This window comes from Rhagoletis zephyria, unplaced genomic scaffold (assembly GCF_001687245.7).
Source record: "Rhagoletis zephyria isolate East Lansing unplaced genomic scaffold, Rhagoletis_zephyria_1.1 Rzeph_scaffold_00497, whole genome shotgun sequence".
NCBI classification, from domain to species: Eukaryota; Metazoa; Arthropoda; class Insecta; order Diptera; family Tephritidae; genus Rhagoletis; species Rhagoletis zephyria.
The window spans coordinates 112,976-128,882 of record NW_016157581.1 but is presented as its reverse complement, the minus strand read 5'-3'; the positions used below and the strand labels follow the sequence as shown (position 1 = coordinate 128,882).

General features: G+C 33.0%; 1 protein-coding gene across 3 annotated transcripts in view; it reads left to right on the top strand.

Annotated features, from left to right (window-relative positions):
• LOC108359968 (phospholipase A1 member A-like) overlaps positions 1–15,907 on the top strand; it is a 155,313-nt gene that overhangs the window by 82,974 nt on the left and 56,432 nt on the right. For 2 of the 3 annotated variants that reach the window (XM_017612085.1, XM_017612083.1), the window contains one exon: positions 8,484–8,641. In XM_017612085.1, the coding sequence (XP_017467574.1) occupies positions 8,484–8,641 (158 nt within the window). Of the gene's footprint in view, positions 1–8,483; positions 8,642–13,424; positions 13,456–15,907 lie in introns of those variants that run through there. The other variant, XM_017612084.1, reaches the window with a different exon arrangement.

Genomic DNA, 15,907 nt, shown 5'->3' with positions numbered 1-15,907 from the left:
CATATGTGATCAATTTTTTCCGAGAAGTGGACCAGGGACCGATCTATTCCAAAAAAATCGTATTTACTGTCCGATTTGCTTAAAATTCGGTACGTAGGTAGCTTTTTAGCATATATTAGCATATATGATCCATTTTGTCCGAGAAGTGGACCAGGGACCGATCTGTTCGAAGAAATCGTATTCATGGTCCGATTTGCTTAAAATTCGGTACGTAGGTAGCTTTTTGCCTGGATAAGCTTATAGATTCCTGTTTTCCAATTTTCATGCAATTTCGAATATAAATAGCTTTAAGTCTAATACATGCTAAAAAGCTACCTGCGCACCGAATTTTAAGCAAATCGGACCGTAAATTCGATTTTTTCGAATAGATCGGTCCTGGACCACTTCCCGGAAAAAATGGGTCATATATGCTAATATATGCTAAAAAGCTACTTACGTACTAAATTTTAAGCACATCGGACTATAATAAGATTTTTTCGAATAGACCGGTCCCTGGTCCACCTACCTACCCGAAGAAAAGTAAAATTTTTTTAGCCTAAAACATGGTGGTTACCGAAAGCTATTTGTATACAAAATTTCATGAAAATCGGACCAGCCGTTCGCGAGATTACCTGTTACAAAAAAAAGGGACTTCTCTTTATATAATTAGTATAGAAGTATAGATAAACGGGAATAAATAAGACAAGTATCTTAATCCTTTTAGAAACAATGAATTTTTAATTTATCTTGCTTAGTAATACCCAGGGAACGTGAGAAGACCCTTAGTAAAAGTATCAGATGAATAATTTTCTAGAACACAACAACGAACTTCCAAAGTTGCTTTTTGAGGGGTTTATTGAAGTAGGGGTCGAAACGACTCTTTCGGGCGGGAGCTAATGGGTTAAAATGTCCTTCGAAAATATTTCCCACACGATTTTGTTCAATTTCGATATTTATTTAACCATTTTTCCACTGTTTTGAAAACTACTTGGGACGGGATATGAAAACCTTAGTAGGTCATAAAATAAAAACCCGAGCTAACTTTTGCAAATCCATCGAGTGTTTTATTGCTGGATATGTATACTTTCAGAAAATATTAGCAAAGTCCGAGCTGGTTTGAATTGCCACAAAATTGTCGCAATATATTGGCGCTGACACTTTTGCTTGTTTGGTTTGGTCGATCTTTTCTTCCAATTTGTGGCGTGCACCTTTATGTTGTCACACAAAAAGCAGGGACCTGCAATTTAACGTTGCACCTAGGTAGATTTAGTCGATTTTGGCGGCAAAAAATATTTTCTGATCTATATCTGTCCTAAGAAGATGAAAGAGAGAGACACATTTTTTCGCTGATTTATTATAAAAGCATAGTCTATACTACAACAAAATACATAAAAATAATGCTTCCAAACGTTGTGCAAAACTCAGGAATATTCAATAAATTTACATACAGATGCAACTTTCTATTCCAGTCTCGTAGAAAAATTTTGAGTCCGCAGTTTGTAGCCCATTAAATTTAAGTATAATTAAGTGCAAGTGTAAGTTTCTGAGAAATCGCGTTGATTTTTGGCAATTTTTTTGCTGACAGTTTTCAATGCTGACTGTTTTGGGAACAAAAAAATTTAACCCTAAGCTTATTATATATTTAACTCTGGATGTTCTGCAAGTGGGCCTTAGAAAGTAATTAATAACACAGGGCAACAAAATTGGAAAAAACTTTGTAGCTGCAAATGTTAAAGATGTTTTTGATAGACTTTTTTGTGCTGATTACGAGTCCGTAAGTATAAAGTTTCCATCAACTCCAGACTTTGAGAAATACGAGGTCAACGTGGCAAAAAATCGCGTTTTTGCAATATTTGAGTAGCTGATAGAAGGTAATAGAACTTTCCACTTAGGCTTCAATTAAAGCTAGAATTCTCGACTGCTTTCCCTAAAACACCATCCTTGCACCTTGACCTGATGGTCACTTATAAGTTCTGAACACATTGAAAACAACGAGCTACGGGCCACAGCCAGTGTTGCCAGGTCTTCGGCATGAGAAAACGTCGCTCTTGGTCTGAGAAAACGTCATTTTCTACCCAAATACGTCCTTTTCAAATGTATGCACACAGAATTGTTCTTACTAAACTTTTATTGTATACAAAGGTACATAAGTGTATATGTAAGGTATATTATTCGACAGAGCACATTTAAAATTCATTGTAAACTGGTTTGAGATCGTTAATATAAAAATATTTTTATATATACACTTGTGACCAGCTGATTAAGTCATCAATATTTTGATCGATTGTGGCTGTTTTGCTTTTGTTTATTTAATGTTTATAATTTTTCCATAAAAGCCTAGCTCATTATATAACAAACGAAATATAAATCCACATTTCATTTGTGCAAAAATTGCAAAAAAACTGCAAAGTTTCAGCTAGATTTTCAACTTTTTATTCGGATTTTTAAGAATTTTTTGAGTATGCAGTTTTGTAGCCCATTATTTTCCAGGGTAATTAAGTGCAAGTTTTAAGTTGCTAAAGAATCGTGTTGATTTTTAATATATTTTTTTTCTCTTGTAGACATTTGGTTAGGTGGTCGGTTGTCGAAAATGCTAAATTACGTTCTGCTAAGAAGGAACATAGCAATATTTCAGCCTTTTTTGCGTTCATTACATTTTCAATGAAGTCTTAAAAAAGTCGCCTACTTTTTTCTGACTTTTTATGCTGCTACAGCTTTTTTGGTGCTTTTGCGAGCGCGCCTGTTCAGCTTTCCTGATCAGCTTTCCCTGATTTGGCTTTTAATGTGCAATTGCAAACATTGCAATAAGCCTCGTAACCTCAAGTGTTTACAAAACCAGCCTTTGAATGCGGGATCCTTAATCCAAGAATCCAAAAAATGCGCGTACGCTTGGTTTGCATCGTATTTAAGTCATTTGTGTACAAAGGATAAATATCTTTTGAAGAAGCTGCTGCAAAAAACAAAGCTTGTTACGATTTATTAAGAAAATAATTCAAAATCAGTTCTACTTACAAGATTTAGTAACAGAGAAAAATTATTGGGAAGGTAAAAAACGTAATTTTTTGCACAAAAAACGTCCGAACGTCAACAAGATACAAAAAACGTCCAAATGACGTTAAAAACGTCAACCTGGTAACGCTGGCCACAGCTCCCAATTTGTTATCTTCATTATCTAAACGCTTTGTCGATGACGACATGATTTTTTTTTGAACGCGGCAGCGACATCACGAATTTGTATGAGTTTGACATAAAACAAGAGGAAGAACCTTATCTGTCGCTGGAAAAATGGAAATAAATCTAATCTGGCCACAACCACAGCCGTCGCGTAGCCCGATCGTCGCCAAAATAAATATCTACCTAAGAGTACGTGTTAAAATAATTTGACAGCTTTGGTCCGTAGCTCGTCGTTTTCATTGTGTTCGGGCTAATAGTCATTTATTGAACAGCGAAAACTGATTTTGGCGAAGTTTGAGTATCTATCGCTATTAAAAAAAAAGGTGATGGAACCTTCCACTTACGCTTAAATTGAGGCTAGGACTTTCTACTACAACCCTTGAAAATACCATTCCGATATTTTGATCCTAAGGTCACTTATGGTAATTTATTGAACCGCAAAAACAGATTTTTGGCAAAATTTTATTTTCTATAGCACAATTTTCCATTATTTTTATTTTTATTTTTCAATAAATGTCTATAAGTGACCATCGGGTCGAGGAGTAGGGATGATCTTTTCGGGGATAGTAGAAGAGAGTTCTAGCTTTAATTTAGACTTAAGTGAAAGCTTCTATCACCTTTTGTTTCTTTGTAAAGGCTTTTCACATATTGCAAAAAACGCGATTTTTTTACACTTTCACCACGTTTTTCTCAATATCTGGAGCTGATGGAAACTTTATACTTACGGATTCGTAGTCAGCACATAAAAAATTTAGCATTTGCCTCATCAAAATCAGTGTTGCCCTGTGTAATAGATTGGCGCTTACACATACGTTAGTGTTTGGCCGAGCTTTTCCTTCGATTTATGGCGTGCGCCTTATGTTGTCGTACAAAGGGCGATTGTATTTTTATGAGAAGCTGTTTTTCATGGCAGAAATACACTCGGAGGTTTGCCATTGCCTGCCGAGGGGCGACCGCTGTTAAGAAAAAACCTTTTTTCTACATTTTTATGCGATGTTGCTTTGACCAGGGCTTTAACCCAGGCCCTGCGGAGTGGAAGTGTGCACTGCTTACCACTACACCTCAGCGGCCACCAAAGAAAATAATTAGAAAAAATAAATATTTACTAAATTTTGTTAAAAGGCAATATCATTTCCCAGGTAGATTTAGCTCTTTATCTTTATATTTAGCTCCTAAAGCTGGATTTTTAGCTCCTAGCTCTCTTCCAGATTATCTAGAACTTTTTGAGCTCTAGAAAGTTTTAGTTGCATTTGGTAGTATAATAACATTAAAAATCTGTAACATCATTGTACAAGTGTTGACTAAAACTTACTTGGGTTTGGCGATCTCAGGCTATTTTCGATACCTTCATGTTATTCTATTTCGATTAAGATTTAGAAAAGTTCCATTCCTAATACAAATGGTGGGTAAGTAAATGGAATAAATAAAATAAAAAAAACTGTTTAATATACAACGCTTTTATAAATGGAATAAAAAGTAGAAAATAATATTTCTCAGTCCCACAGAATTTGTTTTGATAACTTTTGATTTTGAAATTTTAGCAAAAGTCATTATAAACAATTAATGACATTGAAAACGAAAAACGTGGAGCGCATGCAATACAAAGCATTCGATTTCATTGACAATAGTCAAACTACATAACATTCTACAGCGAAAGTACAAATTTGAGATCGATTTTAAGCGGTCGTTATTCATATGCCCACATACATACATATGTTACTTTTCATATCAATTCAAGTGTATTACATGCGCCCCACGCTTTTAATTTTCAAAGTCATAAATTGTTTATAATGACTTTTGCTAAAATTTCAAAATCAAAAATTATCAAAACAAATTCTGTGGGACTGAGAAATATTATTTTCTACATTTTAGTCCATTTATAAAAGCGTTGTATATTAAAAAGTTTTTATTTTCTTTTATTTATTCTTTACTTTTTAGTTATGTCTGTACAAAATTTTGCAACAGATATTAAAATAATTCAACTTACAGTGAAAGAGAACAGAAGACTATGCAAGCACAATGTTGTTTGCCCACATTTAGTATAAACATACATATGTACATAAATACATATAGCAGCAGTTTAATAATAATTACTCATTTAAATTGGTTTTTGTATCTAAATCCCGTTAAACTAATCACATTTTCTTGCCAGCTACCAACAGGGTTGCTTAAGTAGCTAAAAGGAAATTTTACCCGAGTTGAGCGTTCTTTTGTCGCTCGCTTACAAAAAAATGCAGCTAGTATAAATGGTGGTCTGGACATACAAAATTCAAAGCGGTCTGGACATACAACATTGCAAGTTGATAAAAGCGTTGTAAAAACGTGGAGCGCATGCAATACAAAGCATTAGATTTAATTGACAATATTCAAACTATATACATTACATAGACCTAAAATTTATACAGCGAAGATTTAATTGACAATATTCAAACTACATACATAACATAGACCTAAAATTTCTACAGCGAAAGTACAAATTTGAGATCGATTTTAAGCGGTCGTTATTAATATACCCACATACATACATATATTACTCTTCAATTTCAATTCAGGCCTATTACATGCGCCCCACGCTTTTCATTTTCAATCTCATAAATTGTTTATAATGACTTTTGCTAAAATTTCAAAATCAAAAGTTATCAAAACAAGTTCTATGGGACTGAGATATATTATTTTCTAATTTTAGTCCATTTATAAAAGCGTGGTACATTAAAAAGTTGTTTTTTTAATTTATTTTATACTTTTTAGTCTTGTCTGTATAAAATTTTGCAATAGGTACTAAAATAATTAAACTTGCAGTGAAAAGAGAACAGAAGACTATGGGCGTGTGTGAATCGGTAGCAAAGTTCTATGGGGAAAGCTGTTGAATAATATTTTTACTATGGTGAGACAGTTTTGCCAATCTGCTGTGTGAAATGAAATCTTTTTTGACAGCAGTAAATTTTTCATAACCGCAGATTTATGCGCAATAAACTATTACAAATTGAGTGAAATTAATATTTTAAGAAAACATCTACCATCATTGATTGCAGTTCATCAACTTAAGCTTTTATTTTACGAAAAATTACACACAGCAACAATCTTTGCAATTGTCAAAATTTTCTATGCATTTGTCAAAAATTTCACTAGCCCTATGGGCTACTGAAATTTTATTCACCTCAAACTTGTCAAAAATTTACTTGCCGCGAACTTTGTTACCGATTCACACACGCTCTATGCAAGCAAAATGTTGTTTGCTCACATTTACGGCCCAATTCTGTGTTTTCTTGATAAATTTTTTGTAAAGAAATTTTATCAAGATTTTTATCAAGTAAAAGCTTCTCTCGTATTCTGTGTCAATATTTATAAAACAAAAAGCTCTACGATTTCCACATAAGTGGAACTGATTTCCACATGTGTGGAACTGATTTCATTGTCACATATGAAAAATATGGATTTAAAAGCAACAAAGCTTTTGACTGTCGTAGCCGAGTAGCTAGAGATGTCGACTATAATTCCGTGCGTCGCAGGTTCAAATGCCGGCACATGGAGTATTTAATTGTTAGAAACAAATTTATTAATATACAAAATGTCTACATTTCACATGAAATTTCAATTTGTCAATAGCATTTTCAATCTTGATAATTTATCAAGAAAAAAGCTTTTGGTTTCTGTGCTAGAATACCAATTCTTGATAAATAATAAAAAAATGACAAATTATAAAGATTTTCAATTTATCAAGTGCACAGAATCGGGCTGTTAGTATATGCCTACATACATATGTACATACATACATATAGCAGCAATTAATTTCATTTAAAGGAATGGCTTGTCGTCCATTTCCGCTGTAGCGCATGTAGTGCATATTTTTAACTTCTTCTGGCGAGGCGACATCTATCCCTAGAGTTCTTCTAATTGTATGTCTTTGATATGATACCTACGACGAGGTTGATATCTAGACTAGGTTTGCCATAAATACCTTTGCTATATTTATAGTATATAAAATGGTGGTCTGGACATACAATACTGCAAGTTGATAAAAGCGTTGTAAAAATGGGCAAGTAGGTCGATTAGTTTCTACAACGTGCGCAGCAGCACACAAAACTATACCGGGCAGTAATTCGAGCTCCGATAAGCTCAGACGGTGGTTTAAAAGGAAAGCCAAAATTTAAGCGTTGATAAAACTACAAGTTCGAAATGCAGTGCAAAAACGTACATTTGATTCCATGGGAAAATGCCGACTCCACCATGAACTCTTCGATCTAGGTAAAAAAATTCAAAAATTAATTAGAAGAAAATCGTTTTTCTGAACGCGCGGATTTTGTATTTACCTTCTTAGTTTTACCGTAAGGAGAGAAGGAGATGAAATTTTTTACAAAAATTTTGCGAAGAATGATTCGTAACCCGAGTTTTTATGGTCAATTCAAATATCCGAAACTGCAGATTTTAACAGTTTGTCAAATATTTTTAGTTCATTGTCTAGTTTATATAAGTATATACATACAAATAATTGCCGTAGCAATGAATTCGAAATACATTATGAACCTTATTTTGGTTTTAAAAGTTTTTTTCAGCACTTAAATTTATAAAATTCGTTGTGTTTATTAAAATTGCGGAAACTGTAAAAACAACTTTACGTCAATAAATGCTCCACTTAAAAAAAATGTAGCTCTTCATTTTAGCTACTATTAGAATTATTTAGATGTTGTTAGCTTTTTTTCGACCATTTTAGCTCCAAACGAAATTTTTCTGGCAACACTGTTAGCATCCATCACTAAAATTATAATTATTCAGTTGTAATCAAAATTATGACAGTTAAAACATTGTTTTCATAAGATTGTTGGGCACAGATGCGTATACTAAGTATAAGTAGCACACACCGGCGTTATGCGTGAGTGGCAGGGATAGTGTGTGGTTCCTAGGCTTGTGTAGTACCAAATAAAGCCACACATTTATGTTCATATATGTTAACTTTTAATAATATCACTTTTGGCCGCCCAAATCGTCTAAATCTATATGTGTGCAACGCCTCCGAAAGTTAATGGTTTCATGATAAGCTTTTTCAAGACAGAAATGCACTCGTAGGTTTTCCATTGCCTGCCGAGGGGCGACCGCTGTTAGAAACAACTTATACTAATTTAGATGTTGATCGGGCTGGGATCGAACCCAGGTCCTACGGAGTGGTAGTACGTACTTCTAACTCAGATCTTGCTTCCTACATAAGTATAATAAAATATGAGTTTTCACGAAAGTGTACTTAGCGACTTCACACTCGAATCTAGTGATATGTATGTATGTATCTATGTCTAATCCATTAATTTTTATATCATTCTTTAATTATAAAATCGAAGCTTGGATCAGTACTTGCGAGATACTTGGTTAATATGTTTGAGCTGGGCTTGGATATAAAGAAATTCCATATAGTTGGTCATTCACTTGGTGGTCAAATGGGTGGTATAATTGGCAGAGAAGTGTACAGGCGGAGCGGCAAAACGAAAAAAATCTCCAGGTATACATATAATATGTATGTATATATGTATTTAGTTAGATTTATATTATATGTATATACAGCGTGGCGACGAATAACTGTTACCCAGTTTTTTTTGAGAAATAAAAGGGTCCTTTATAAATTTTGCGAAAAAAGTATTTCATTGTTAATTTTCCACAGATTTTACTTTAGTTGTATTAGTTAGTTTTTAAATTTTAATCCTTATCTACATTTGCCACCAGTGTAAACTTTGAGAGAAAATTTAATTTTCACGCAAGTCTTTTTCAGGTGTATTTTTTCTTAGGCTTTGTATAAAAAAAGTACAAAAAAGAAAAAAACTGTATAAGGTTGGTCGAATGAATGGCCGTCCTAGTCACCAGTCCGGAGTCTATTAGATTTTTGAGTATGAGGCCTTATTTTGGACAGAAGGGGGAGTATAAGGGACTCAAAATGGAGAAAATTAGCCTATGGTTACAGAAGATATGGAACAAATTAACTGACGAGGACCTGCGTACCAAATGAACTTTTCTCTCAAAGTTTACACTGCTGGCAAATGTAAATAAGGATTAAAATTTTAAAAACTAATTAATACAACTAAAGTAAAATCTGTGGAAAATTAACAATAACATACTTTTTTCGCAAAATCTATAAAGGACTCTTCTATTTCTCAAAAAAACCTGGGTAACAGTTATTCGTCGCCACGCTGTACATGCATAAGTATGTACGTATGGGCATTTCCTGCGTTACGCACGTCCTATGCGGACACACTTTTTTCATAACTTTTTTTTTGTCTTGAATAGCCTCCATTTTCATTCATCCGGCACATGTAAAAATATTTTCCATGAATAGCCTCCAGCTAGGTCACTGGCGGATTGGATTCAGCTTGTCAAATAAGGAAAATTTAACTAGACATCTAAAACGATTCAATCATCCAACTGGTTGAACCCTTCGTTATTTTTCATGCATATGTATGTACCAGGGATGTTGCGAATATTTGCATTCGCATTCGTTATGCGAATGATTCGCATCATTTTACACATTCACATTCGACATCCGCATTCGCATCAAATGATACGAATGTTTTGCGAATGCAAATGTGTACATGGGCAGAGAGTCCACTCTAATATTGTTGAAATGGCTCTGAGTGTGTCTAACCAGTAGCTCGTTTCTGTAACTCTTCTCTACCGATTATTTCTCTACTGGTAGAGAATATACGTCATTCTCTACTACTCATTAGCAGTAGAGAACAGGGCGGCCAATTCAAGTCTCTTCGCCTTGGTAGAGAATTGTTACAGAAACGAGCTACAGGGTGCGGACAATAACCGGCTTTTAGCTTCAGGCGCTAAACGGGTAAGTAGAATATCAAGCAACATTCATGGGTCTTCACCAAGTACCGGGCATTCCAAAGTAACGGGTGGGTCATTTTAACTCGTTTTTGCTCAAACTTTTAGTAAACTCTCTTTAACTATTGATTGGACAAGTGTCAAATTGTTAACACTTGAAGTCAGATATCAGTTTATTACGAAACCGAATATAGTTGGTAGAATGTTAAGTACCATTTTATCCTTAATGGCTTTATTATATTTTCAAATACAAACAAAACCTATTTAAGCTTGAGGCGAGTGGGACAACATTTTGTGACGTGTGGGATGAATCCCCTTTTGAGGATACATAGTTCGTGAGTAAAATGAACACTGCTGGTTTGATGTAAATATTTATTATAATTTTAATAAGGGGACCTCTTTTAAACAATGGGACACTTAGGAATTTGTGTGTTACGTTAAAAAATACATATTTTGCTGTGACGGGTGGGACATCTAGTAAGCATTTTTTTGAACTCTTATAACTTCTTACAATAAACTTATTTTTCTAAAAGGTTACCAACATTTTAAAATTCATGAATTGTTCTTTCTTTTGGATAATTATTCTTTGCATTGTCACCTTTAGTACACGAGAAAAGCCTTGAAAACTTAATGCAAAAATATTACAGCATACTATGTATATTTGTATTTATAAAAATAAAATAGAGCAAAAAGTGAAAAATAAATCGATAAAAATCTATTTCTATAGCATTGTTCTACCTGCTTTACCGTTTTCGTAGATTTTAAAGACAATTTATGTAATTTATTTTTTTACCCGAGGTGTCTTCTTCGCTGGAATGACCCTACCGCTAAGTCATATAAGGAACCTAAAAATAATTTTAGATTCCCCCATCGAAAGCGAAGGCTCGGATGAATCTGCAGACATTAAAAAATGTGAAATCAAAGCTCAATTGAAGGTCTGTCTTAAAGAAAAGCGAGCTCATCTCGGTGAAAATCATCTTGATTGGTGGAGAACTAAAATACGACAGATCTGGCCCGCAAATATTTGAGCGATCCACCCCCCAGCGTTCCTAGTGAGCAATTGTTATTTTGAAGTATAATATGCCCCTTTTGAACTTTGACTACTAGATTAAAACACTGTCTAGGTTAAGTACTCCTTCAATGTTCTAGTAATTTACAAAATGTATAAAATTTTTTAATGGTATTCCTAACATTCGCATGCGCATTCGCGAATGTGAAAAATATGCCATTCGAAACATCCCTAGTATGTACCTAACTATAGATAGAGCCTCGAATAATTTTTATGATATATGAAGCAAGGTGTCATAGAGTGCAAAAACACCCTTTTAACTCTAGTATGACAATTATATTGTAATGCAAAAAATAACAAGATGCAGATTGTACATTGTGTTTATTATTGTGTGGAAGATTTATTTTAAGCAAAAATTTCAAATAACAACCAATTTGTTTACTGGTCGAGCCTCGCCGGGCAATATTGTTTTTATATAAGGATATGTTTTGGATTCTGGAAAAGCAAAAAATCTGCAAAAGCTGGGTTATAAAAGACGTAGACTTGAATTGACTTACGTAGAAACTCAGGAACGATTACTCAGCGAGTCACCTATTACCTTTTCTCTTTATTTTAATTCGCAGCACTTGTATTTGTACACGTAAAATTATAAACGTTTAATTTGTTTTTACACCAAAATGAATAGAAAATTACCATTAAAATAAATGTATACAGTAATCCAGATAGACAAAACCAAAAAAAAAAAATTTAAATACCCACTGGGAAAATCGGTAAGCACAGGCAAGCAGTTTTTAGCATGATAAAAACATTACATGGTAAATTCGTTCTCTCAATTCTTCGGCCATGATTCTTTTCTGACCTTTGCCGACACTTTAAAATCATATAAAATTGAAAATAAAAAAAATTAATTGTTCACAATTGTTGTTGTTTGAGATTGAAAATGAGAATGTGTGTGTGAGTTTGAGTTTTGAATTTAAAATTATATTGTTGGCAAACATCAGGCTGCCTCTCAATGGTTTTACCTTGTTATGATTTTATCATGGTTTTTAGTACCAAAATTGTCATCATGGCCAATGTCATCTACTAGTAAAGCGCAAAACGAACGAAAATTCCCTACATATAGGGATTTTTGGCTGGAAAAATGCGTACGTAGAAGGGCAGATTTTTTATATATCTTAAAATGTAGGGAATTTTTGAAATGTGAATAAATATTTGCATGATTCGGTCGTTTTTGCAAGAGGAATGTGTTGACTGCAGATCGTACAAATGTCCACAATCTATTTTTAAATTTAAGATGGCTAAAAACGTGTATGACCATCATTACAATTTCCTCATTTATGTTTTTTGCTTTTGATGTTTTTTTCATAAATACATTTTTTTATGTTTTCTTTTTTAATAAGCACATACTGTGAGTTATTTAAATAAAAAAGGTATGTATGTATGTGCTATATTGAAATAACAATATATAAGGGTATTTCCAAACTGACGTTATGTGACACTCGTATGACAAAATGTTACAAAAAAATACTAAAAAAGTAAAAATTTTAAAAACGTCTATTTAGATTTGCATAGCAATTCAATGGCCCCTTATTCAGTAAAAAAAATTAAACAGTATGAAGTGGATTTTGCCTTCGTTTACAAAATTGCAAAACCCTGCGAATTGGGCAAGACTATTTGTATAAAAGTTTTTGTAGTAATGTTGGAAATGTTTAAGGCTAATTTTCCAAGTTTTTAAATGTAGAAATATTTTCTGCTTTATGTTTAATCAGCTGAACTATCTGACGTGACGTTACCTGGCGTAACGTTATCTACTCAAATTTCCATTGAAAATTTTTTGTTAATATTGTTCTTGAACTTTTTCTTTTGACATAGGCGCCACCAGCGCCTTAACTTTTTTCAAATCTATGTCTTCTTACGTTCACTAAAAATAAAATTTCGTAAAAGTGCTACGAAAAACTTTCGTAGTCTTGGTTTTTGTACAATGTACGAAACTTTCGTTCATAGTACGAACACATTTTTCACAACGAAACAAGATTTTACGAACCATAGGTAAATATTACGAAAGGACTTTCGTAAGGCATTTTTTCAGTACAATTTACGAAATCTTACGTTTATTTTACGAAACACATTCGTAAAGCACTGAACAAATCTCTGTACGAATAATTTTGTATATTGTAGGAAGGCATTCGTAATATTTACGTATGGTTTTAAAATTTACGAAACCTACATCTCTGTATTCGTACAATGTACGAATATTTTCGTACAATATACTCAATTACCGGCAATTTAATATTTCATCGTATTTTTATGTATCGCGTGTCATTGCGGAATTACTTGTTGTCTGCTGTGAGGCGTATAATATAATTTTAAACGTCTTAAAAAGGGATTTGCTGGATAAAAAACAATACAAAATTAAATATTAAAGCTGTGGATATACTCTGCTTTATTTAAGCATACACTGTTTTTAACATCGCCTACGCTGCCGCTGCTGCAATGTGGGAATTGATAAATAGGCAATTTCATCAGTTACCTATCAGACTATGCCAGGAGCACTACTTAATGAAATTAAAAGTAAGTACATGAATGACTTTTCACTGAAACTTGCTTTTCAGATGCCTTATAATTTTCCTCTAATTTATAGTCGTTAAGGAAACAGACATCGATGAAGCTGCGAATCTGTCAAGTGCCTCTACATAAAAATATTATAATATTTAAGAAAGTAAAACCAGTATTTTTTATATTCTTTCATATTTTATATCTTATTATATTTAGTTTTGTTGAGTCTCATAGTATAACACTTTGCATTAATATACTTTCTTGAATGAAGCCTAAGCAATAAAAAAATATGTAGTATAGTACCTATCCGTATGCATATAAATAAAAGACAAACACTCAAATTCATAAAAAATAATGAAGACTTTAACTGCTTTATAAATCGAAAATTTGTATGAAAATGTCACTTTATAGAGGTCTATAAAGCTATTTTATTTTTTATGAATAAGGCCATTAAGTTTTATTATAGGTAAAATAACCTTTTTTATTAATTCTAAACTACAGTGTAGTCATAAAATTCTTCTTCTTCTTTCGTAGAACGTATGATTGCTTTTATTATTACNCTGCTTTATAAATCGAAAATTTGTATGAAAATGTCACTTTATAGAGGTCTATAAAGCTATTTTATTTTTTATGAATAAGGCCATTAAGTTTTATTATAGGTAAAATAACCTTTTTTATTAATTCTAAACTACAGTGTAGTCATAAAATTCTTCTTCTTCTTTCGTAGAACGTATGATTGCTTTTATTATTACATATATACTAGCTTATACCCGCGGGTTTCACCCCGCGCTTTTATACAAATATGAAAAATAATTTAATGATGTTAGATTTTATTTCTGTGCCCTTTTCGTTATAGCTCGTTATTTTTTAAGCGAGTTAAAACTATGCAATTATAAAATCTCGTCTGCGCGCTAGGTATACGAAAGATATCAATCCCTCTAAGTTTACCTTAAAATGGTTCCAGGTATACGACGCGTGAACGTGTAACCTTCTTGGAGGTGCCACGGAGGGTTCTAATATTTCCAACTCAAATTTAGTAACCTGGCCTTGATAAAATACCACTTCTCATTACCACCAGTTATAGTAATTATTTTGTGTGTTAACGCTTATAAAAAGCACGTAATATAAAAAAATTATAATTATTGTTATTAGTAATACCTAAACTGCGAACTTTTACAAACCTACTTTGTAAAACGTTTGTTGGTATATATCTTAATGAAAATGCACACCAAATTGCTTAGATTGATGAGGAAACCCGACTTAGCCATACCGGATTAACTTGATTTGTGTGCACAGGGAAATTCCAGCATAACTTAATTAATCACCAAACCTGCTTGATCAAATTAAGAAAATAATTAATTTTTTAATCGCGGTTACGATTAACTGTTTAGTCAGATTAAAATTAATCATGATTAATTGTAATCAGATTGATTTTAATCGAATTAACTAACTGATTAAAACATCAATCGATTAATGCCATCATTGATTTCACATACATATCACTATACCAAGTTTCAGCTCTCTCCCACAAATACTTCCAGAGATATGTATGTAATATGAAAATTCCAATTTGTATGGGAGGGGCCTTGAGTTATCGGACTTACTTTCAGTCTAAGACCATCTTTCCGAAATCCGTAGTAAGTGTACTAAATTTCGTTCTGATCGGAAAACCGGTTAAGGAAGTTGCCTATTTTTCAATCTAGGTCATAAACCATCTTTGAGCAAAATTTCATTTTCAAACAGGTGGCAATTCTTAAAAAAGTAGCCTATTTTCCAGTCTAGGTCATAAGTTATCTGTGTGCAAACTTTCATGCAAATCAGTTCAGTCATTTACGCGTATTAATTTAATTAATCTTTCCTAATACGTGATAACTCTTAAAATAGTAGCCTACTTTCCAACATAGGTCATAAGCATCTCTGTGCGAAATGTCATGCAAATCTATTCAGTCGTTTCCGCGTATTAATTTAATAAAACTTTTTTAACAGGTGGCAACTCTTCCAAAAAATTAGCCTATTTTCCAATGTAGGTCATAAGCTATCTGCTTGCAAAATTTCATGCAAATCCGTTCAGACTTTTCCGCGTATTAACTTAATTAAACTTTTCTAACAGGTGGTAACTCTTAAAAAAGTAGCCTATTTTTCAACCTAGCTCATAAGCTATCTGTGTGAAAACTTCCATGCAAATCAGTTCACTCATTTCTGCGTATTAATTAAATTAAACATTTCTAACAGGTGGAAACTCTTAAAAAAAAGTAGCCTACTTTCTAACCTAGATCATAAGCTATCTGTGTGCCAAATTTCATGCAAATCCGTTTAGTCGTTTCCACGTATTAATTTAATTAAACTTTTTTAACAGGTGGCAACTCTTCCAAAAAATTC